This window comes from Rana temporaria, chromosome 3 (assembly GCF_905171775.1).
Source record: "Rana temporaria chromosome 3, aRanTem1.1, whole genome shotgun sequence".
NCBI lineage: Eukaryota > Metazoa > Chordata > Amphibia > Anura > Ranidae > Rana > Rana temporaria.
Window position 1 is genome coordinate 421,461,325 of NC_053491.1, and position 25,883 is coordinate 421,487,207.

At 46.0% G+C, this 25,883-nt stretch overlaps 1 protein-coding gene across 2 annotated transcripts in view; it reads left to right on the forward strand.

Annotated features, from left to right (window-relative positions):
* The first annotated feature begins 10,488 nt into the window (after positions 1–10,488).
* Positions 10,489–25,883, forward strand: part of SLC39A14 (solute carrier family 39 member 14) — a 43,065-nt gene continuing 27,670 nt past the window's right edge. The window contains exons 1-3 of one of the 2 annotated variants that reach the window (XM_040346161.1): positions 10,489–10,545; positions 10,691–10,885; positions 19,163–19,404. In XM_040346161.1, the coding sequence (XP_040202095.1) occupies positions 19,165–19,404 (240 nt within the window). In that variant the 5' untranslated portion in view covers positions 10,489–10,545; positions 10,691–10,885; positions 19,163–19,164. The remainder of the gene's footprint in view (positions 10,546–10,690; positions 10,886–19,162; positions 19,405–25,883) is intronic. The other variant, XM_040346160.1, reaches the window with a different exon arrangement.

Genomic DNA, 25,883 nt, shown 5'->3' on the forward strand with positions numbered 1-25,883 from the left:
TTAAGCCTGAAATGGAGAACAGGGACGCTGTAAGACACTCTGCACAACAGTGTGAACCCAGCCTAAGGCCCCTTTCACACGGGGCGGATCAGTAATATTCCGCCCCGTGAACCTCCGGATGACAGGGCGGTCCCCGCACACTGTGCAGGAACCGCCCTGTCAGATCTCCGCTCTCCCCTATGGGGGGATCGGATGAACACGGACCGTCTGTCCGTGTTCACCCGATCCCATCCGCCAGATGGAAGAAAAGTAGGTTTTTCCTCCGTCACACTTTGGCGGATCGGAGCGGGTCGGATGTCAGCGGGCATGTCACCGCTGGCATCTGTGGCTCCATAGAGAAGCGCGGAGCGCCCGTTCAGGTCCGCCTAAAAAATGGCAGGCGGATCTGAACGGTCCGCCCGTGTGAAAGAGCCCTTAGTCTACTGAGAAAACAGAACAGTTCTAACTGATAACAGTCAGCAGAGGAAGTTATCAGATCACTAGATTTTTGGCTGGATCAGTAGTTATTTTTTCTTATTGAACAGATATAACACAATACCTTCACTGGCATATTTAATGGAGCAAATAAAAGTTAATTGTTAAGGTTCACAGACTGCACCCTACCTAGTTAGAGCTCAATTCCATCTCTCTAAAAATTGTCCCTGTATAACAAAACAAAACAAAAACATATTTACTAAGTAGAGCTGCACGATTAATCGTCAAGAATCGTTATCGCAATCTTTTTCCCGTTGCGATCTTGACACAGGGTTTCATGTTTTTTGGTATGCAAAGAATTTCCTCTCTGCCCAAGTCCCTCTCTATGTAAATTAGGAACGTTTAACCACTTAAACACCAAGGGGCAGATCCACAAAAGGATTACGCCGGCGTATCTATTGATTGTAATTTTAAATTTCCTGCGTCGTATCTTTGTTTTGTATCCACAAAACAAGATACGACGGCATCTGGGATCGATCCGACAGGCGTACGTCTTCGTACGCCGTCGGATCTTAGATGAAATTTTTCGGCGACCGCTAGGTGGCGTTTCCGTCGAAATCCACGTCGAGTATGCAAATTAGCTATTTACGGCGATCCACGAACGTACGTCCGGCCGGCGCATTTTTTTTATGTAGTTTTTGTTTGGCTTTTTCCGGCGTGTAGTTAAAGGTGCTGTTATGAGGCGTACTCAATGTTAAGTATGGCCGTCGTTCCCGCGTACAATTTTGAAATTTTTACGTTGTTTGCGTAAGTCATTCGCGAATAGGGATTTGCGTAGAATGACATCACCGTCGTAAGCATTGGCTTGTTCCGGTTTAATTTCGAGCATGCGCACTGGGATACCCCCACGTACGGCGCATGCCCAGTTAAAAAAAAAAAACGTTGTTTACGTCGGGTCACGACGTATTGACATAAAACACGCCCCCATTACATCCATTTGAATTCCGCGCCCTTACGCCGCCAGAGATACACAACACCACCGTAACTTACGGCGCAAATTCTTTGTGGATTAAAAAAAATAAAAATACGTTGCGGCGGCGTAGCGTATCTTAGATACGCTGCGCCCAGCGTATTAATGCGCCCAGGTACGTGGATCTACCCCCAAACCTTTTTCTGACGGCTCTTTTCAAGTTAAAATCTTTTTTTTTTGCTAGAAAATTACTTAGAACCCCCAAACATTATATATATATATATTTTTTAGTAGAGACCCTAGAGAATAAAATGGTGGTTGTTGCAATATTTTATGTCGCACTGTTTTTGTGTAGCGGTCTTTCAAATGCAATTTTTTGGGAAAAAATTACTTTAATGAATAAAAAAAATAAAAAAAATAACCAGTAAAGTTAGCCCAATTTTTTTTGTATGAATGTAAAAGATTTTACGCTGTGAGAATCATGAGAAAATCATGATCTTTATTCTAAGCAAAAAAATTGTGATTCTCATTTTGGCCAGAATCCTGCAGCTCTATTACTAGGCCATGTAGTCCAGTGTTGTCTTTCTTGCAGCTGACGTTCCTTTGTAAATAATTTACTCCATGTTTCTGCATCTGGGAGAGACAACTGCAGTATATAGCCATTTACTGTAGTGAATGGTTGTATACAGGTATTTCCCCCAATGATTGTGCAAGATCATGCGCAGGCACAAATCTACACCAGTGAGTTTACACAAGCATGTCATATATCCACATATAGTCATTTGTCACTGTGGGTAGCTGTGTGCTGCAGTAGTCTCTCCTGAGTGCAATTAAGCCCTACAAGAAAAAAGTTATATTACTCCTCCTAAGATTTACACGCTATCTGTCATGATGTAGGTGAGAGGGAGCAGAGGAGAGGATTTTTTTTATTGAAAACAAGGGGCCAAATTCTCAAAAAAGCTGAATAACTTAACTTTCAGCAGTTAAGTTACACTGACTTAAAATCTCTACCTAAGTGCCCGATCGTCAAAGCACTTACCTAGAAATGTCAGGCCGTGTAACTTAAGTGCCGCCGTCGTAAGGCGGTCCTCCTCTCCTGGGGGCGTTTAAAATTTAAATGAGGCACGCTCCCGCGCCGGCCGTACTGCGCATGCGTGTGACGTCATTTTCCCGACGTGCAGCGCGCGAACGTAATTAACGCCGGGCGCTTTGAGAATTTCGACGGGACACTAAAGTTGCGACGGGTGAAAAAAAAAAGACGGCGGGACCGGGAAAACAAATAATTATAAAAAAAAATGACAGCGTCGCTCAGCATGCATTCCTGAGAGGGAGAACTCCATGCCAATTTTCAAAGAAAAAACCGGCATGGGTTCCCCCACCCCAGGAGCATACCAGGCCCTTAGGTCTGGTATGGTTGTAAGGAGACCCCCCCACGCCGAAAAATCGACGTAGGGGGTCCCCCTACAATCATACCAGACCCGTATCAAAGCACGCTACCCGGCCGGTCAGGAAGGGAGTGGGGACGAAGCGAGCGCCCCCCCCTCCTGAGCCGTGCCAGGCCGCATGCCCTCAACATGGGGGGGTTGGGTGCTCTGGGGCAGGGGGGCGCACTGCGGGCCCCCCCCACCCCAGAGCACCCTGTCCCCATGTTGATGAGGACAGGACCTCTTCCCGACAAACCCTTGCCGTTGATTGTCGGGGTCTGCGGGAGGGGGCTTATCGGAATCTGGGAGTCCCCTTTAATAAGGGGGCCCCCAGATACCGGCCCCCCACCCTAAGTGAATGGATATGGGGTACATCGTACCCCTATCCATTCACCTGGAGGCAAAAAGTAAAAGTTAGTAAACACACAACACAAGGGTTTTTAAAATAATTTATTATTCTGCTCCGGATGCCCCCCCTGTCTTCTTTATTAGCTCTATTTCCAGGGGGGGCTTCTTCTTCCACTCTCCGGGGGGGGGTTTCTTCTTCCGCTCTCCGAGGGGGGGCTTCTCCGCTCTCCAGGGGTCTTCTTCCATCTTCTTCCCTCTTCGCTGTTGACTCGGCGAACCCGGTTCTTCTGCAGATGTCCGGTGCCTTCTTCTTCAGCGCTGGCTGCCTGCTATCTTTGTGTGTTAGCTCAATTAGTAACAGGCAGCCGGCGCGGTCTTCTGTGACGTCAGGGTCTTCTCTTCTGTTCTTCTCCCCTCTTCCGATGTTGACTCGTCACATCTTGTCGCTGTAATGATGGAAGCGCGCCTTGCATCCCATTTATATAGGCATCACCGTCCCATCATGCTCCGGCAGGTACCCACGTGGTGGGTGCCTACCCACGTGCACCCACCACGTGGGTACCTACCGGAGCATGATGGGACGGTGATGCCTAATGCCTATATAAATGGGATGCAAGGCGCGCTTCCATCATTACAGCGACAAGATGCGACGAGTCAACATCGGAAGAGGGGAGAAGAACAGAAGAGAAGACCCTGACGTCACAGAAGACCGCGCCGCTGCCTGTTACTAATTGAGCTAACACACAAAGATAGCAGGCAGCCAGCGCTGAAGAAGAAGGCACCGGACATCTGCAGAAGAACCGGGGTTCGCCGAGTCAACAGCGGAAGAGGGGAGAAGATGGAAGAAGACCCCCGGAGAGCGGAGAAGCCCCCCCCCGGAGAGTGGAAGAAGACCCCCGGAGAGTGGAAGACCCCCGGAGAGTGGAAGAAGAAGCCCCCCCCTGGAAATAGAGCTAATAAAGGAAGACAGGGGGGGCATTCCGGAGCAGAATAATAAATTATTTTAAAAACCCTTGTGTTGTGTGGTTTACTAACTTTTACTTTTTGCCTCCAGGTGAATGGATAGGGGTACGATGTAACCCCATATCCATTCACTTAGGGTGGGGGGCCGGTATCTGGGGGCCCCCTTATTAAGGGGACTCCCAGATCCGATAAGCCCCCTCCCGCAGACCCCGACAACCAACGGCAAGGGTTGTCGGGAAGAGGTCCTGTCTCATCAACATGGGGGACAGGGTGCTCTGGGGTGGGGGGGCCGCAGTGCGCCCCCCTGCCCCAGAGCACCCAACCCCCCATGTTGAGGGCATGCGGCCTGGCACGGCTCAGGAGGGGGGGGGCGCTCGCTCGTCCCCACTCCCTTCCTGACCGGCCGGGTAGCGTGCTTTGGATACGGGTCTGGTATGGATTGTAGGGGGACCCCTACGTCGATTTTTCGGCGTAGGGGGGGTCTCCTTACAACCATACCAGACCTAAGGGCCTAGTATGCTCCTGGGGGGGAACCCATGCGGTTTTGAATTTAAAAATTGCCGTGGTGTTCTCCTCGGGAATGCATACAAAATGCCGTCGCTGGAATGGGCCTTTACAATGTGTGACTAACTTTACACATTATAAAACCGCCCTATTTTGCGCAGGCAAATCGGAACTTACGCAGAAATCACAGTGATGAAATGCTTTGAAAATCTGCTTAAGTCCTCATTTGCATACGCAAAGCTGCATTTCAATGAGAAATGCCCCCAGTGGCGGATGCGGTACTGCATCCTAAAATCTGACCGTGTAAGTGTCTTACACGTGTCAGATTTTCTGCCTAACTTTGGAAAAAGCCTTTTGAGAATCGTTTCCAAAGTTAGGCACAGACTGAACAGCAGTTAAGTCTGCGTATCTCTTTTGAGAATCAGGCCCAAGGTGCATAAAAAAAACACATTACCTTAAAGTGGATGAAAACCCTCACATATACCCAGTGAAGTGAACAGCCTCAGATGATACACAGAGATGAAACAAATCCTCCTACATAAGTTTTACATGTATATCTGCTGTCTTCATCTCTATATATTCTTTAGTAAGTTCATTTTGTGTTAGAGATTTTCTCTTCCTGTTAAGCACTGGAAGTGAAGTCTGGGCATACAGCCATTACAGCTGATTGGAGGAAAGGCACAGTCACGCCCCTTCTCTGCATAGGCAGAGACTTGCAGAGCTGTTAGGTGAATAGATCAGATTTCTGCTAAGAAATCTAGATCTATTTATAGCAACCTCCCACAACACAAAATTCAGGCTGGTTTTATCACAGTTGACGGAGAACTTGTCAGAAGTTATCATGCTAATAACAAAAGAATTGAGAAGGAGAAAGCCACGGAGCTTAGTGCTTTGAAGGTAGATAAGAAAACACTGCAGATATATGTGCCCAGCTAAAATTCTGTGAATCGTGTTTACGTCCACTTTTACTTGTATCCACTTAATTTTTGATGCTAATGCCTGCTGTTGGCCACTGTCACAGACTTGCTCGAGACTCTGAAGGAATCCCAACAGTAATGTTGGGATCCACCTAGATACCTAACTATCAGCTGGCTCAGTCTCTCAGCGTGCCATTAAAGGAGTTAAAGGGGAATCTCCAAGAGTTCCCCTGCGGGTCGGTGACTCACAGTGCGCTCAGCCTATCAGCGGCCGCAGCAATGTCGCGGCCGCTGATAGGCTGAGCGCACTGTGAGTCACCGACCCGCAGGAAGTGGAAGAGACCGGGACCGGAGAACGGGACGGCGATATCGGAACAACGGGGGATCGTAGGCAGGTAAGTGAAAGTTTATTTTGTATAGTTTTACAGCCCGGGCACAGCGGGGGTTAAAAGTTTGGAGAACTCCTTTAAGAGCCTGAGCCAGCCGCTCTTGCCCACTCCACAGCCCTCTAGTGGCTCCTGGAGGGGAAGAGCAGATAGTGGTAACTGACTGACAGTCAGCGCTCTGTGCTCAGAGTGGACTTGAGACCTGAGTGATCAGTGGTCAAGTGATTGCTCAGTTCTTGGGCTTAGTGCCTGCGGGGGACAGCTTGCACTGTTGGATCTCAGGCATGCATGTGCTTGGGGATACTCCAATAAGACGTCCCTTGAGACGAAACGTGCATAGGCTGGAGTGTAGTGGTGATGTTCGTACACCTACTGGAGAAAGCGGAGCGTTTTCTCTGTTATACTGCATGAGTCTTTTTATTTGTGAGTACTGATGCTTCTTACAATAATAAATGGTGTCTATAATAGCATACTATGAAGTTTTGTTTGTTTCCTCCTGAATATTATTGAGATTTGGAGACTGATCTTGGAATCTTGAAAGGGGAAAAGGTCTGATCCAGCCACCCATCTGGGATTTGTATGACCTCTGTAAATGTGGGGTCTATTACAATGTGCAGATGGAGGAGTAGAAGATGGATTATTTTGTACTGAGATCTCACACACCTGAAGCATGTTTTTGTACACGTGGATGGACTTTGTGTTATCACTGATGAATAATGAGTACGGTAATTCATATTTATTGGATTGTACTGTGTGTTTGGTATAGTAGATAGATTGTTACACAATATCTGGGATTTTTTTATGTATAGCTGTTGAATTTACAATTTAAATAGACAGTGCAACATGCTTTTGCTGATATCTGTTTATTTTTGTGTCCAAATAATAACAAGTGCAGCCCAGGGTCGAAACTGGGAAGGGGGCAGAGGGGAGATTCTGCCCTGGCTGCCGCATTGAGAGGGGCGCCGCCACTGGCAGGAGTAGTGGCAGCGTCATCACTACTGTCAGCTTAGTCCTGGGAGGTAAGGGGAGAGACCTGGAAGTGCGGCTTACATCTGACCTCCACGCTCACAGCTGATCCCGCTACCCGCCATTGGATTTACAAACCCTGGACATCTAGACAATCGTTACTGGCCACAACGGAACAACGTCCTTATGATAAGGGGTGACACGCATGCAATCCTAGTGCCGGGTAGGCACTTACCCAAGTAAGAGGCAAATCAGCTGGTTTTTAAATTTGTTTTTAATAAATGGTAATATACTATGAGATCCCTTTTGTTTTCTGTGGGTGGACCTTGCGGCTATCATTGTTGAAGGCATTGTTCCAGATTCTGCTGCATAGTGTGCAGGCACTTAAACCTGCCCAGCGTAATTGACCAACTTTTTAACTAAAGTGGTCCATTCCATTTGATAAGCTTAACCCCCGGACCATATTGCTGCCCAAAGACCAGAGCACTTTTTGCGATTCGGGACTGCGTCGCTTTAACTGACAATTGCGCGGTCGTGCGACGTGGCTCCCAAACAAAATTGGCGTCCTTTTTTTCCCACAAATAGAGCTTTCTTTTGGTGGTATTTGATCACCTCTGCGGTTTTTTTTTTTGCGCTATAAACAAAAATAGAGCGACAATTTTGAAAAAAATTAATATTAATTAATAATTTTTACTTTTTGCTGTAATAAATATCCCCCAAAAATATATAAAACAACATTTTTTTCCCTCAGTTTAGGACAATACGTATTCTTCTATGTATTTTTCGTAAGAAAAAATCGCAATAAGCGTTTATTGATTGGTTTGCGCAAAAGTTATAGCGTTTACAAAATAGGGGGTATTTTTATTAATATATATTTTTTACTAGTAATGGCGGCGATCGGCGATTTTTTTTCCGGTACTGCGACATTATGGCGGACACTTCGGACACTTTTGACACATTTTTGGGACCATTGGCATTTTTATAGCGATCAGTGCTATAAAAATGCATTGGATTACTATAAAAATGCCACTGGCAGTGAAGGGGTTAACACTAGGGGGCGGGGAAGGGGTTAAGTATGCCTGGGTGTGTTCTTACTGTGGGGGGGGTGGACTCACTAGGGGAATTCACTGATCTTCTGTTCATACATTGTATGAACAGAGGATCAGCATTTCCCCCCCTGACAGGACCGGGAGCTGTGTGTTTACACACACAGCTCCCGGTCCCCGCTCTGTAACGAGCAATCGCGGGTGCCCGGCGGCGATCGAGCCCGCCGGGCACACGCACGGGAGTCGGGGGCGATCGCGCCTCCGGCGGCGCGCACGCACGCACCCCTAGTGGCCGCTCAAAGAGCCGACGTAGAGCTACGGGCTCTCACCCAGGAGAGCCAACCTGCCGCCGTAGAATGACGGCGGCTAAAAGGCTACTCGTTAAAATATCAAGAGCACTTCGGGTGAAGTCTAGTATATGGTGAAGGCTGCATCTCTCACTTGGATATCACTATAGATGATCACCTATAGAAGAATCTTCAATTGAATTTCTTTATGAACTGTTTCATTTAAGAATCACTACTGTGCTATTATCCACATAATTTATTTGATTTGAATATCACAGATTTGAATGTTGGATTTCTTGGTTATGATAAATATTTTTCAAATCATTGCGATGCTAGAATATGTATTTGTTTTATCAATCTTACTACTAATCGGAGTAGAGTGTTTAACTGTTCACGTATATCCTGTTATACAAGCATGTGTACCTTTATACCAGGATTTTAGTGTATTTACGCTAGATAATTCACTTTATAGCGCCCTCTTTCACACCATATCCACATTGCACAGTATCTATCTGTATTTTTGAGGAGCAGCTTATTAATAATATTATTTCACTGTTGTGATTTTTCATTTACATTTATCACGGTGGCGCGGAAAACACGTCACCCTGAATATAATGGCCACATTAAAAATGGTAGTAGAAATGACAAAAATGAATAGTTACAATACTACAAAAAAAATGAGAATTGAAAGATACATTACTGTGCCAAATTAAAAAAAAAGGCTTCATTAAAGGCTCCTATGGGTCCTCCGTAATAGGGGACCACGGGGTTCTGGTAAGCAGACCATTCTGTCATATGGTGGCGGGCATCACACTGGTTTCCTTTTCATGAATGAAGAGAGGGACGTCACTTATTTAAGGATTTGTGCACGGGTGGACCATTATCATGTGTTGATGCCACAGTTGGATTACTCATATGAATACTTAAAGGGTCACTAAAGGAAAAAAAAATGTTTTGCTGAAATTACTGTTTACAGGGTATAGAGACATAAAAGTTAACTGATTCCTTTTAAAAATGATTAAAAATAGATTAAATTCAATCATATAATGTGCCTGCAGTTTCACTTTCGTTTTTAAACTGGTTTCATGTTTATGTGAAGTAAAGAGACCCACAGAACAAAAACAAACAAATCCAGGGCAGTGTTTTGTTTTTAAAATGAATCTGATTGGTTCTGTTAAGTTTAAGACACACAGTAATGACAGCTTAGACCACAGTGAAAAGCTCCCAGTACTGTGGTTATAAGGAAACAGGCAACTAGGAAGTGTGGGGATCAGAGCAGTTTTACAGCAACTTCAAAGCAAAAACGAACAATGAGGATATGAAACCAGTACTGCAGTAAGGTAAAGGAAGCTATTTAGCTAAAAAAAAAAAAAAAAAAATCCTTTAGTGATCCTTTAAGGACTTCACTATTAATTTTTTCACATCAAATTCAATTGATTTTCACCTAAGAGTGTTTTTTCATTATTTATTCATTTATAGATGAGCGTTTTAACATTTATTTAAGTTGATTTTTGCCATTTATCACTTAGTGACCTAATGCCAATTTATATTCACATTTATTATTTAGGTTTATTGTTATATTTTAGGTTTAGCGCGACTATACATTTTTTTCCCCCATGTTGTCCACTGTTTGAGGCTTACAGAAGAGTCGCTGCTTTACGCGTGAGCCACAGGTACTTGTGCGGGCTTATGAGCCTGCTTTTTGATCTTGCCGCATTTTATTTTTTCCGTACCCAATAAAGTGTCCGGTGTGTGTATTTGTATGGATGTGAATTATGGGATATTGGGGACAATATATATTCCTTCTGAAAATGAGAGAAGGATTAAAGATGCTGTGTTCACTAAGGTGGAGAGGAATGCTGATTCTATGGGTGACGGGTCCCTTGAAGTAGTGTATTTGATTCCTCTCTGGATCAGTGATCCCTCACACAAGGTAATGGCAGGTTCCATCACTAATGATGGCGGTGAATGGTAATTATAAGGGTCACGTCTTCTATAGAGCTGCACGCTGTCATTACACATTAAACACCCCATATAGGAAGAAGTCTCCTGCCAATCATGATGAAAGGTGAGGTGAGGGGCGTGGCTCTCCAGCCCTCACACTGGGACCTCCTGTAATGACACGCATTCACAAATCCCCGGAGATTAACTCATTTCACGTGACCACGGCAACTATCCCCGCTATGTGAGTAAGCCGTCACGTGCTTCTCACCAACCAATAAAACAGCGAGAGCCGGAACAGAGCTTCATTCATTGCCGCACCACACTATAAACACTAGAGCACTAAGGCAGCGCCACATCCGCATGACTCCTACTACGGGTAGGCTGGCATGGGTTACTCTATGGGAGTGTGGTCCACGGGAAAATGGACGCTTGTGAAGTCCGGACTCCCAGCTCTTTAGGACAGCGTGCACAAGGTTTATAGCTTTACGTATAAACTCTATTTTTTGTTTTTACCTGTATAGGGTCACGTCCTCAACGTGCCTGATGCACACGCCTTTCTGAAGACGTCACGGAAAGGGGAGGAATTAAGTTTTCTGTGACGTCAGCGCTTAAAGAGCAAGCTCCCCAACTCCACGTTGCTGACAGAGGCCGTGATGTGCTCAGTGAGCCGGACACCGTAAGGAGCCTGAGAGGGAGGGAAGAGAGACCAGAGACCGGTAAGTGACGGAGCCCGGCCTGACACTGTGTGTATTATTGCCTTCATCCCCACTGTGTGTATACCCCCCCCCCTCACCCTGAGCTGTCATTGTGTGTATACCCCCCCTCACCCTGAGCTGTCACTGTGTGTATACCCCCCCCTCACCCTGAGCTGTCACTGTGTGTATACCCCCCCCCCCCACCCTGAGCTGTCACTGTGTGTATACCCCCCCCTCACCCTGAGCTGTCACTGTGTGTATACCCCCCCCCCTCACCCTGAGCTGTCACTGTGTGTATACCCCCCCCTCACCCTGAGCTGTCACTGTGTGTATACCCCCCCCCCCCTCACCCTGAGCTGTCACTGTGTGTATACCCCCCCCCTCCCCCTGAGCTGTCACTGTGTGTATACCCCCCCTCACCCTGAGCTGTCACTGTGTGTATACCCCCCCCCCCTCACCCTGAGCTGTCACTGTGTGTATACCCCCCCCTCACCCTGAGCTGTCACTGTGTGTATACCCCCCCCTTCACCCTGAGCTGTCACTGTGTGTATACCCCCCCCTTCACCCTGAGCTGTCACTGTGTGTATACCCCCCTCACCCTGAGCTGTCACTGTGTGTATACCCCCCCCTCACCCTGAGCTGTCACTGTGTGTATACCCCCCCCCCCCTCACCCTGAGCTGTCACTGTGTGTATACCCCCCCCTCACCCTGAGCTGTCACTGTGTGTATACCCCCCCCTCACCCTGAGCTGTCACTGTGTGTATACCCCCCCTCACCCTGAGCTGTCACTGTGTGTATACCCCCCCCTCACCCTGAGCTGTCACTGTGTGTATACCCCCCCCTCACCCTGAGCTGTCACTGTGTGTATACCCCCCCCCCCCTCACCCTGAGCTGTCACTGTGTGTATACCCCCCCCCCCTCACCCTGAGCTGTCACTGTGTGTATACCCCCCCCTCACCCTGAGCTGTCACTGTGTGTATACCCCCCCCCCACCCTGAGCTGTCACTGTGTGTATACCCCCCCTCACCCTGAGCTGTCACTGTGTGTATACCCCCCCTCACCCTGAGCTGTCACTGTGTGTATACCCCCCCTCACCCTGAGCTGTCACTGTGTGTATACCCCTCTCACCCTGAGCTGTCACTGTGTGTATACCCCCCCCTCACCCTGAGCTGTCACTGTGTGTATACCCCCCCCTCACCCTGAGCTGTCACTGTGTGTATACCCCCTCACCCCGAGCTGTCACTGTGTGTATACCCCCCCCCCCAGCTGTCACTGTGTGTATACCCCCCCCCCCCGAGCTGTCACTGTGTGTATACCCCCCCCTCTCCCTGAGCTGTCACTGTGTGTATACCCCCCTCGCCCTGAGCTGTCACTGTGTGTATACCTCCCTCACCCTGAGCTGTCACTGTGTGTATACCCCTCTCACCCTGAGCTGTCACTGTGTGTATACCCCCTCTCCCTGAGCTGTCACTGTGTGTATACCCCCTCTCCCTGAGCTGTCACTGTGTGTATACCCCCCCTCTCCCTGAGCTGTCACTGTGTGTATACCCCCCCCTCTCCCTGAGCTGTCACTGTGTGTATACCCCCCCCTCTCCCTGAGCTGTCACTGTGTGTATACCCCCCTCTCACCCTGAGCTGTCACTGTGTGTATACCCCCCTCTCACCCTGAGCTGTCACTGTGTGTATACCCCCCCCCCTCACCCTGAGCTGTCACTGTGTGTATACCCCCCCCCCTCACCCTGAGCTGTCACTGTGTGTATACCCCCCTCTCACCCTGAGCTGTCACTGTGTGTATACCCCCCCCCCCCCCTCACCCTGAGCTGTCACTGTGTGTATACCCCCTCTCACCCTGAGCTGTCACTGTGTGTATACCCCCTCTCACCCTGAGCTGTCACTGTGTGTATACCCCCCCTCACCCCGAGCTGTCACTGTGTATATCCCTCACCCCTCACCCTGAGCTGTCACTGTGTGTATACCCCCTCTCACCCTGAGCTGTCACTGTGTGTATACCCCCCCTCACCCCGAGCTGTCACTGTGTATATCCCTCACCCCCTACCCTGAGCTATCGGAGTGTGTGTATTCTCCACTGCTTATATCTCCTCCACCCTGGTGTGCCCTGACCTGTCACTTATCTAGTGGTGTCACCCTGCTCTGTGTCTGACCCTGAGCTGTAATCTCTGTCTGTGTGCTTCTCTTCATGAACATCCTGTCTCTTTCTGATGTGTGACCCCCAGAGATTGTCCTCTGTTATCGTCTCCCTCTTCTCTCCTCCACCGTCCTTTCTGTCTCTTCCCTACAGTTGTCATCCTCTTGTTTCTGTTCTGCCTGGCATTTATTTTCCAATCCTTATCAATATTTTCAAACTCACATTGCAGTACACAGATATTACAAATCTACACAAGACAAGGTGACTCGGAAAGTGTCAAGATTGCCCGGGAAGACACATCCATTGTTTACAATAGGGGAGGTACATTGTGACCCATCCTATAGATGGAGGAGTCTCCTGGTAGCTCTCACCTTCTTCACATACCATGATTCACACTGTCGTCACTCCCATCCTCGGAGGTCACACCTTTCATTTTCTCACACACGGATACACGTAGAAAGACACACAGATACAGGTAAACATACACACTCTAGCTAACATGTGATGTACACCTTATCCAGAGTCTAGAATTCAGAGCTGTCACCCCTCTTGTGATCCTCTGTCCTCGTACCCCACAGGTATAGATAAAGGATGACAATACAGAACTTTGTTTACAATAATAATGCTTAAAGCAATAATAAACCCAAAAGCAAACATTTATTATATTACCATGGGATGGCTGCATTTGTTTTTTTTTAGGCTGTTTTTCCTTTATTTTCACCTGGAAATCCTGCCAGTAAGTCTGTTTTTCATCAGAATAAGCCCCCATTCACACCTAGGCGTTTTGTCGCCTGTAGTGTGACGCTGCAGCAGCCCCGAGACGCCAGAGGGACAAAAACACATGCACCTCTATGGAGATGGTTCACATCTCCACGCCGAACGCCTGCCGCCTGAAAAAAAAGGCCCAGACCTTTTTTTCAGGCGGCGTTCGGCATAGGAGATGTGAACCATCTCCATAGAGGGGGTGAAGGCTGCATTCACAATCGCGGCGTTTTGTCGCTGCAAAACGCGGTACAAAACGCAGCGATTTGTCGCCGCAATTCGCGGGACAAAACGCAGTGATTTTCTACGCCGAAGTGTGAATGCAGCCTTAGCTGTCCTGCATTTGTAGCAGTTGTAGCAGTTAGAGGATTGAGACAAACCATATTATATTATTTAAAGTGTTACTAAACCCACAGCAGTAAAATCGGCCTGTATATGCAGTAAAGCATGCTTGTTATACTCGCTGTGGACCCTACTACGTTAATCCTGCAGATTGTGTAAAAGCTCTCTTTGCTCTTGTCTTCTCTGATGCTCCCCTTCTTCCACAGTTTCCAATCTATTAGATGATAGATCAGAGCCTTGGGGGCACTCTGCACACGCTCAGTTTGGTGTGTATTGCTAGAGTGTGTTTTTTTTGTTTTGTTTTTCTTGGGAGGGTGCATGTGATATGCCCGGCGCCAACCAGCTCTGTCCAGACAGAGTGTCAGGAGTGCTGCATCCTGATAGTACAGTCAGAGTAGACTGAAAATTCCTCCTACAAGCTTTAACCAAACACTGATGGCAGTCACAAGACTGATATATACTGCTGATGAGTAATTTACTAAAATAATTGCATAATTCCGTGTTCTGTGTACTGTGGGAGACCAGATATAGTGAATGCAGGGTCCTGGGTTTAGTAACACTTTAAAGTTTTTTTGCTGTCACAGAAGTATAGTAGAGTGTAAGATTTCCGATCATCTGTGTCCAGTCTTGCCACAAAGAGTTAATCCAGCTCTGAGCAATCCTCTTCTTTTTTCAGTGAGATAAATGGACAAACAGGAGAAAACTTTTGTCCGTTCTTCTCCCTTGCTGTGAATGACGGGTTATTTACATATCTCATGCACTAGCCCAGTGTTTCTCAATTCCAGTCCTCAGGCCCCCCCAACAGGTCAGGTTTTCAGGATTTCCATTATTTTGCACAAGTGATTTGATCAGTTTCACTGCCTTAGTAATCACCACAGCCTTTTCATCTGAGGGAAATCCTGAAAACCTGACCTGTTGGGGGGGCCTGAGGACTGGAATTGAGAAACACTGCACTAGCCTGAGACAGGCATTGTTTTTTTAATTCCCACCCCCACTCCTTTTCTGAAGTCATGTGGTTACTTTTCTGGATGTTAGTGATCATAAGAGAATTTAGTGTAAGGAGAGTGTAGAGGTGGGCAGGGAGTCTACTGACATCACAAGCTCCAGACAACAGATCCACCCACCGAATCTGAAGTTTCTCAGTTCTTATAACAGACAGACAGGAGACATTTGACAGGTAAGGATACATGCAGGAGGTATCTATATCCTTATAGATCAGCACTATGGCAGTAGTTTAGAAAGGATGAGAGCGGGTTTACATCCAATTTAAGGATAGTGATTGTATGAAGCCATTTATTATCACATAGTTGTTTCTGGTTCCTCTTTAAATTGTAATGAGAACCAAAATTGCCCAAATGGCTCTGGTCATACCCTGGAATGTTTGGCATAAAAAATAAAATAAATGAATCTAGCCACCACATCTAATAAATCGTAAGCGACAATATATCATTTTTTTTTTTATATTTTTTTTCAAAGTGACTTTAACCACTTAGGGCTAAAGGACCCGGCCAGTTTTTGCGATTCGGCACTGCGTCGCTTTAACTGACAATTGCACGGTCGTGCGAAGTGGCTCCCAAACAAAATTGGCGTCCTTTCCCCCGATAAATAGAGCTTTCTTTTGGTGGTATTTGATCACTTCTGCGGTTTTTATTTTTTGCGCTATAAACAAAAATAGAGCGACAATTTTGAAAAAAATGCAATATTTTTGACTTTTAGCTATAATAAATATCCCCCAAAAATAGATTTAAAAAAAAATGTTTTTCTTCAGTTTAGGCCGATACGTATTCTTCTACCTATTTTTGGTAAAAAAAAATCGCAATAAGTGTTTATCGATTGGTTTGCGCAAAATTTATAGTGTTTACAAAATAGGGGATAGTTTTATTGCATTTTTTATAAAAAATAAATTTTTTACTACTAATGGCGGCGTTTTTTTTTTTTTTCCGTGACTGCGACATTATGGCGGACACTTTTGACACATTTTTGGGACCATTAAAAATGCAATGTTTACTGTAAAAATGACAATTGCAGTTTAGGAGTTGACCACTAGGGGGTGCTGAAGGGGTTAAGTGTGACCTCATCTGTGTTTCTAACTGTAGGGGGGCGGGGCTGGACGTGTGACGTCATTGATCGTGTTTCCCTATAAAAGGGAACACACGATTGATGACAGCGCCACAGTGAAGAACTGGGAAGCTGAGTTTACACACAGCTCTCCCCGTTCTTCAGCTCCGGGGACCGATCGTGGGACTCCAGCGGTGATTGGGTCCCGCGGTCACAGAGCTTCGGACCGGGGCACGTGCTGCGGGCGCGCGCCCACGACCCACGGCTGGGCACTTAAAGAGGACATACAGGTACGTGCTTGTGCCCAGCCGTGCCATTCTGCCGACGTATATCTGCAGGAGGCGGTCCTTAAATGGTTAAACGGTCAGCTTGCAAAACCAGCCCATTCAGTTTAAAATGGAAATTTAAATTTGTGTGTGTGTGTGTGTACATATACTGGATTACCTTTTTGTTCCCCCCCCCCCCCATTTCAGTAAGTGATCACATACCCTCTGTTCTCAGTTGCATAGAAGCTGAGGGAGGAGAAACCACACACTAACCTTCCCAGTGAAAGGGGTTCGGGGTGTCAGGACAAGTCTGATCATTGGAGGAGAACTGGCTGAGCTCCCAGCACAGCTAGATAACTGACCATACTGTGTTCTCCTGCTTAGTGTGGTCAGTTTTTAAAAGGAAAGCAGGGGGGCTGGCAGGAACACCGGGGATTTTCACACAAAGGAAGCAATACAAAGAACAGGAGACTTTCTCATACAAATACATGGTACAATAGGCACATATCAGAGATCTGAAATGTCGAGTTTGTATTCTTTAATGCTACGTTAAAGTGCACCTGTCTTTTTACAGCAGATTTGCTGCCACAGGGGTAGAGAATGCAGACATTGCCATTTATTTCCTTGTATTTACATAGAAGTAAAGTTCCGCCTCTATTTTCCACGAAGTTCACCTACTATTGCATTATTTTGGCCCGTCGCCATATGATGGCGAGCATGTGTTTTTTATTTTTTTTGTCCCTTAAATAATTTTTTTCTATGTTTGTTGAGTTTGACTATATACTCTCGTATGTAACTCAACAAACGACAAAAAGTGGTATGTATGTGTGTGTGTAAAATATATATATATATATATATATATATATATATATATATATATATATATATATATATATATATATATATAATATATTATAAAAAATATCTTTCCCCCGACACCTTCTGTGCCCATGTAGACAGCTCCCATTGATTTCTGTGCAGTCTGTCTATCATTGGGTCACATGATAGAATCCTCTTTATAGGAATGAATGGGAGTTTGTCCTCAGGCATAGGAGACTCTGGAACCGGCTGGTAGATTTCAGTGGCTGCTGTGTGCTTCCCCCAGAGCCAACACAAATACCTCCATGGGAAAATAGACTGCATTTTGCAGGCTGAAGGAAAGTGACGATCATAGGAATTAACCTTCTGCAGAAATTACAACCAAATTCTGTGCAGCCCTCTTCAATTCTATGGGAAGTTAGTGCAGCAGTACCAGATTTATATACATACATACATAAATACATTTTTTTTTTTATTTTTTTTTTTTATATATAATATATATTTAGAATTTTGTTATTTATAGCACATTCTATTTTCTTCAGGAAAAATGCTAATCCATTAGGGTAGCAGGTTGGGGGTGGGTGGGTGGGGGCCTTGGCAAATAAACCCTCACCTATCTAGAGACAAATGCAGAGGCTGCCATTGCTGAGAGTCAGATGAGCTCTACATTCTTAAAGCGGAGCTCCACCCAAATTTAAAGATAATCGTAATATTACTGCTGCTACAAAACAATGCCCAAACGGATATCTTTGTTTATTAAAAATGTACAGTACCAGATATATTAGTTCGCCTTCCAGGCTGCTGACTTTGGGTTTTTCTCGGGCATTTCTTTATTTCCTGGACCGCGCAGTGTGTTCTGGGAGCTTGTGTCATAGCTCCCTTGTGATCATATTCTGGCCTGTTAGGCCCCATGCACACGAGAAGCAATTGCAAACACCTCTAAACTAATGTTTTCAAAGGCAAAAACCGGCGTTTAAAACGCCCGTTTTTGCCGCGAATTGCGCAGCGTTTTGCCGCGATTAGCAGCATTTTTACCGCGTTTGCGGCTGTCAGCGCTTATCTCAAAGACATTGTAGACCCTCCCAAAGTTTAAAACGCTTCTGAACCCAAAATTTTGCGTCTGAAAAAACGGACATAAACCCAACTGCTTTAAAACGCCAAAAAACGTGATTGTGTGCATGGACACATAGGATAACATTAAATGTGTTCAGGGGCAGTTGAAAAAAATGCCCAAATGCCTCTGAACTTGAGTTTAGCAGTGTCTCGTGTGCATGGGGCCTTAGAGGAAACATCGCGCGATTTCGGGGACCAGGAAATGACGCGCCTCTGCGAATGCAGAGTAAATACCTTGCACAGCTAGTCCGGTCTAGTGTTGTGAGGCTGTGTTTGAGGAGGCTGTGTCATAACAGGGCGGTAACTTTTAATTCCTACGCTTGCCGTTGTCATGGCAACACAGACGCTCAAGCCGCTACTCCGCCGTTGCGAGTGCGCGAGATCGAGCGGTGGATGCTGGGACATCAGCATCCACCAGAACAAGGAAGTGCCTGCTTGTGGGCTCATGCTCACAGTTCAAATGGAAACGGAACAGAACGCACAATATAAGTATATATTGCACAAAGAATGACAGCGGAGCGGCCGTGGGACACCAAAAACGTGAGTTTAGAAAATCGGTGCCATTAACTATTTAAATAGCCCTTAAAAAAAAATTGTTTTTGCGTGGGAGATCCGCTTTAAGTGGCTCATATTCTTGAAGCCAGAGGGTCAGCATGACGAGGAAAACTAGTTTCAAGTTGTGTTTTTTATTTTATTTTTTTCATTGAGTTTTCATTTGATATTCTGAAATGTCCTCCTTGTTGCTGTCAGATTTAATGTCTCCCCTCTAACAGTTTTTCTGATTTCCTGTAGTAATGATCATGGCTCCTGTATGGCCTCTCCTGTTGACACTGGTGTTTGGTCTGGCCCTCCACGTCTCTCTGGCACAGAGCAGCGGTTCTAGCACAAAGAATGAACTGACTGCTGCCTCCTTCTTGGAAGACCTTTTACAGAGATATGGAGAAAATGAGACCCTGTCATTACCGCAGTTGCAGTCTCTTCTGGAAAGGCTGGAGGTGGGAAAAGGGATTACAAAGTCCGGCAATTTATCAGAGGTAAGTGCCTACGCTGGGTGCAATTTCTTGGTAGTCTTCCATATTTGCTACAGAGCAATAGTAGACTGTTAAAGGGGTTGTAAAGGTTAGTTTTTTATTTTCTAAATCCGTTCTCTTTAAGCTAGTGCATTGTTGGTTCACTTACCTTTTTCCTTCGATTTCCCTTCTAAATGTTTTTTTTTCTTTGTTTGAATTTCTCACTTCCTGTTCCTCCTCAGTAAGCTTTCCACCATCATCCGAGCCGTCCTGGCTGGGGGTTAGTCAGCATGCTTGCCCCCTCCTTTGGGACTACATCCCTGCGGGGTGACGCTGACTAACCCCCAGCCAGAACGGCTTGGATGATGGGGGCAAGCTTACTGAGGAGGAACAGGAAGTGAAAAATTCAGACGAAGAAAAAAAACATTTAGAAGGAAAAGGTAAGTGAACCAACAATGCACTAGCTTAAAGGAACATATTTAGAAAATAAAAACCTTTACAACCCCTTTAATAGAAAACAGGAGGTTGTGGTTTCGTATACTGTTTCTTGTTTAAAGGACAGCTTCACCCAAAAACTGATATTTCTGGCAGGTTGACTAAACGCATACTACGGTAGATTCTTACTATCTTCTTTCTGTCTAGCACTACCGAGAAATCATCTGCAAGAGAATTGACATACTTTCTGTGAACTTGCAGTCTTTTATTTTTTATTTTTTCAGTATTCAGATCCCACTGGGACAAAGGACATGTAATACTTTATCCCATCTATCTAGGTGCCCTGAAACCATGGCAGCAGTGTCTGACAGGGTTCCCCTCTTCCCCAAAGGAGATGGCTGCTTAGCTGGAGACTACCTGTCTCCAGATTCCAGCATGTGCCAGAGGCAAGCAATGTGGAGAGAGATAAGGTATGCCAATCACCTCTCTGCATTCCTTGTACAGTATGTAAAGTGCTGTAAATTGCCATCACATTTACAGTGCTTAGATCTATATGGTCCCTATTGCAACTTTTCTTACCAGTGCTGTATTTGTACAGATAGAATTTTCTGTTCTGGTTAGCCAGTCTAATACATGGGGTCTGTGCGTTCCATCCATTCTTCTTTACAGTATATGATTAAAATATTATGGTAAACTAACTGACTCTTGATTCCACACATTTACAATCTAATGTTTTTTTCTAACCATTCAATCTGCGAGGGGTGTGTGCATGCACACATACAAACTATGGTGTGTGTGTGTATGTGTGTGTGTGTGTGTGTGTGTCATCCCAGTCTTGGTCCATATTGTTCAATATTGAGTTGTCCCACCCTTTGCAGCTATAACGGCTTCAACTCTTCTGGGAAGGCTGTCCACAAGGTTTAGAAGTGTGTCTATGGGAATGTTTGACCATTCTTTCTAGAAGCGCATGGTCAAATGGTCAAACCTTCCCATAGACACACTTCTAAACCTTGTGGACAGCCTTCCCAGAAGAGTTGAAACTGTTATAGCTGCAAAGGGTGGGACAACTCAATATGGCTCACCCAATGCGAACTAAGACTGGGATGCCATTAAAGTTCATGTGCGTGTAAAGGCAGGTGCCTCAATACTTTTGGTAATATTGTGTGTATGTGTGCGAAGGCTAGCCTGTGTTTGTGGGAGGAGTCTGAGGGTATATTGTCCTCCTCCCCTGTCGGGTGCAGTGTCGGCGTCTCTTTCAGGGTTTGACCACCCACGTCTCCACTGGTCACGCTGGCAGTATTTCCTTTGCGACACATGCAATTTGCCGTAAGCATCCAGTGTCTCTGCGTTTTCCAGTGTCTCTGCGTTTTCCAGTGTCTCTGCGTTTTCCAGTGTCTCTGCGTTTTCCAGTGTCTCAGCATTCAGTCGCAACGTTTCTGTCATAGCGTTTCTGCCTTGGCATTTAGTCTTGCGTTTCTGCCCCAGCATGTCTGTCATAGCGTTGTCGTCTTGCCATGTCTCATCGTACTTCATCCATGTTGCAACCTGGGTCAGTTAGCTAGTGCTCACATCTGGGAGTCTGTCACATCTACAGATCCATATGAGCTGAGGTTTCGTTTTTAATGATTGTCGACCGCAATCTTCTCGCTCGTATACCATACGTCATACGATGCACGTTCATTCATTACACCTGTATGATTACCCACCACGCTCCGTGGGTACATTAGCCCTGAGTGGTCAGTTCAATTGCCGGTCTCTGCGCTGCTGGTTATGCGGGCTCACTTACCACTCACACTAGGGTGGGGGGGCTGGTATTGGGTTCATTCACGTGCAGTGGTCTTGATGTTTCTGCTCATATTCTTAAACTTGGGTTGGCACAGAGGGGTATTGTTGTTGTTTCATGTCTGGTGGTCTGTTGTCATTTTAGTTTGCGTTTCCTTAGCTTGGGCTGGTTCACATGCATCTCTTCAACTACGTGGGGGTTTCAGTGCAGGGTAGCACCCCCGTCATCAAGGAGTCAGTCCAAACTTCAGCACTCAGCGGAGTTTGGCTCAGGGAACGGTGGTACACTTCGGTTTGTTTTCAAATCTTGTCCCAGCTACTCTCGTCTACCAGTATGGTACAGGTTCTAGGCATATTCTTGTATGCAGATTCATGTAGGTCAAGCATGCTCTCCGCAACATGGTACAGTTGCAAATCAGGATGTAGGTAATTGAAGCTCGCGCAGTTAGAGGCAGGGTGTCAGTACCCATTTTGGGTCCGGTTTATCAGGCCTTCTGGTTTAATATGTCTGAGCCAAGCATGTTCCTTGTTAGGGGCGGTGGTGGAATCTCCCATCCCTGGTGGTCCTCTGACAGCCCTGCTGAAAGCATTTCCAGGCCTGCACACAGGGCTCATCACTGCATCATCAGGTTTTCTGGAAATATCTTGGCTTCAGCAGACAATCATGCTTTCTTTACCAATCAAGTAACTAGAGGCATCATTTCCAGGGGTGCTTGGTCTGGTTTCTTTACCTTCATTCTGAAAGGTAGGGGGGCCGGGCCTCCTAGGTGCCTAGTGGCAAGTTCCAATAGCGTTGGTACTTTTTGCTGCTCTTTTCTTGCAAAGAAATTTTTTCATCAGGTACTCGTCCGGGGTTTGGTGATTCAGCAACAGCTGGGGGGAGATGGGTGCGTTGCATTGGCATCCACACAGTTATCAACTATCCTTGCACTCAATTCCATCAGTCCTGCTGTTGATAGGGTAAGATATTCGTGCATTCAGGACTCACGATCGGGTCGTGCTTCTGCCGGTAACCTGTCAACCAAGTCCATCAGGTTGGACCGGTGTTCTGTGGGTCTGGCATGGTTCCATGGTTTAACATTGCCATAGCGCATTGGCCTTATCCACCTGCTTTATCAACATATTGATTAGGTATCCAGCCTTTAGACTCCTGCCAGTTTTTCCTTTTTTTTGCAACTCACCCTCTCACTTCCCCATACCAAGTATGGGTAGACCAGGGGTTGGGGGTTCTTCACGGAGCTACTTCACTGGTGTCCGTTGAAGTATTTCATTCTTCTCAGCCATTATTTGCAGGGGATCCTCGGGCCAGCCCTTGCTCCAATTTCCCCGTCGTATCCTCTCACATCAGACTCAAGCCAATCTATCACGGGACATTTAGTTGAGTTCTGGATGGCTTTGCAGGTTCAATAGGGGGTTCCTTCTATCATAAGTCATGTGTTGGTGGGTTTCTCCTGTCATAGCGGATACTTACCGGATACATACACATACACTGTTGCCACCCGGGCACGCGCTACTTTACTTGACGGAGGGTTACTTGCCCTTTTTCACCTAAATATTGTGTCTTTTTGCCCTCTTCTCAGGCATACCGACCAGCTAGGCCAAGGCACACCTTAGGCCTTGGTTGTTGGGGTTATCGCATTTCTTACTTGAAGACTCTGACTATAAGTGTAAAGGCTGGCCGAAGGCTAGCCTGTGTTTGTGGGAAGAGTCTGAGAGTACATTAGCCTCCTCCCCTGTTGGGTGCAGTGTCGGCTTCTGTTTCAGGGTTCCCACCCACCCATTTTCCCCAACCTTCATGCATACTCCTACTCATTGTACATTTTTCTTATTCTTACATTCAGGGTATGCCCTCTTCTCAGGCATACCGACTGGCTAGGCCAAGGCACACCTCAGGCCTTGGTTGTTGGGGTTATCGCATTTCTTACTTGAAGACTCTGACTACAAATATATATATTACACACTCAAACACGGTATCTCACAAAATTGAGTGCACCCTTCATTTTTGTCAATATTTTATTATCTTTTTATGTGACAACACTGAAGAAACTGCACTTTGCTACAATGTAAAGTAGTAAGTGTACAGCTTATATAACCGTGTACATTTGCTGTCCCCTCAAAATAACACACAGCCATTAATGTCTAAACCAACATTGGGCAACAAAATGGCCCAATTAGTAATTTTCCCTCCCTGGTGTCATGTGACTCCAGCAGGTGTGGAGCAGGTGTGTTAAATTTGGTGTTATCGCTCTCACTCTCTACTGGTCACTGGAAGTTAAACATGACACCTCATGGCAAAGAACTCTCTGAGGATCTGAAAAAAATTGTTGCTCTACATAAAGATGGCCTAGGCTATAAGAAGATTGCCAAGACCCTGAAACTGAGCTGCAGCAAGGGTGGTCACAATCATACAGCGGTTTAACAAGACAGGTTCCACTCGGAACAGGCCTCGCCATGGTCGACCAAAGAAGTCGAGCGTCGCATCCAGAGGTTGTCTTTGGGAAATTGATGTGATTGCTGCAGAGGTTGAAGAGGTTGTGGGGGGTCAGCCTGTCAGTGTTCAGACCGTACGCCGCAAACTTTATCAAATTCGCCTGCATGGCTGTCATCCCAGAAGGAAGCCTCTTCTAAAGATGATGCACAAGAAAGCCCAAACAGTTTGCTGAAGACAAGCAGACTTAAGGCCCGTACACTCGATCGGATTTTCCGACAGGAAAAGTGATGACAGGCTGTTGTTGGAAAATCCGACAACAAATGTGTGATGTTGAATTTTCTGATCGTGTGTACACAAGTCCATTGGAAAAAAAACTCAGAAGTACAAACATGTATGCTCAGAAGCAATGCTTACCCTAACACAAGTTGCACAAAGGGTGATGCTAAAGAGCTGAAAAAACATTTTGTTTAGTGGTTGTTGGCCAACAATTCTTTGCAGTTTTGTATGCAATACAAGCTCATGGCCAACGCCCTTCGGACAAAGTCCTACGCTTTGTTCACGGAAAATATGATCGTGTGTACAAGGCTTAAGAACATAGTTTACTGGAACCATCTCCTGTGGTCTGATGAGACCAAGATAAACTTATTTGGTTCAGATGGTGTCAAGTGTGTGTGTGTCGGCAACCAGGGGTGGAGTACCAAGACAAGTGTGTCTTGCCTACAGTCAGGCATGGTGGTGGGAGTGTCATATGGGGCTGCATGAGTGCTGCCGGCACTGGGGAGCTACAGTTCATTGAGAGAACCATGAATGCCAACATGTACTATGACATACTGAAGCAGAGCATGATCACCTACCTTTCGGCGACTGGGCCGCAGGGCAGTATTCCAACATAACGGCCCCAAACACACCTCCAAGACAACCACTGCCTTGATAAAGAAGCTCAGGGCAAAGGTGATGGACTGGCCAAGCCTGTCTCCAAACCTAAACCCTATTGATCATCTGTGGGGCATCCTCAACCAGAAGGTGGAGGAGCGCAAGGTGTCTGTGATGTCATCATGGAGGAGTGGAAGAGGACTCCAGTGGCAACCTGTGAAGCTCTGGTGAACTTCATGCCCAAGAAGGTTAAGGCAGTGCTGGAAAATAATGGTGGCCACACAAAATATTGACACTTTGGGCCCAATTTGGACATTTACACTTAGGGGTGTACTAACTTTGGTTGCCAGCGGTTTAGACAATAATGTTGTGTTATTTTGAGGGGACAGCAAATTTACACTGTTATACAAGCTGTACACTCACTACTTTACATTGTAGCAAAGTGTCATTTCTTCAGTGTCACATGTAAAGAAAAAAATATAAAAACAAAAAATATTTAGTGTGTGTTTAAAAATGTTATATTTACTTCAGTGTGTGGTTGGCAACTTGTATCCCAGACCCAAACACTTTCCTGCGTAAAATGCTGTTTTGAAATGTTTGCTGATTTAATTACTTATCAACTCTGGGAAATAACAACATGCGTTTTTCAATTCTGGGTCAGCTGTGTCATTTGAAGTGAGAACTTTGTACAGGAGGTTTAGCAGCATAACACCCGCTGCCTCCAGGCCAGTCTGCAAAAGATTGGCACCTAGTCTCTCTATGTTCTGGAGATTTATCTCCTGTGCCTTGCCATGGGGGGGGGGGGGGGGTTTAAAGTGGAATTTTAGTCAGAAAATTAAGTCCTGCTAGATCACTTCAGGCTGGCCCCTGTTGCAGGAATGGCTATGTAAAACATTTACAAATAGGTGCCTACAATAGAGCATAGATCCCAATGCGGTTTCTGAATACACAGTGCACTTCTTCCCTTTTAAAAAAAAAAAAA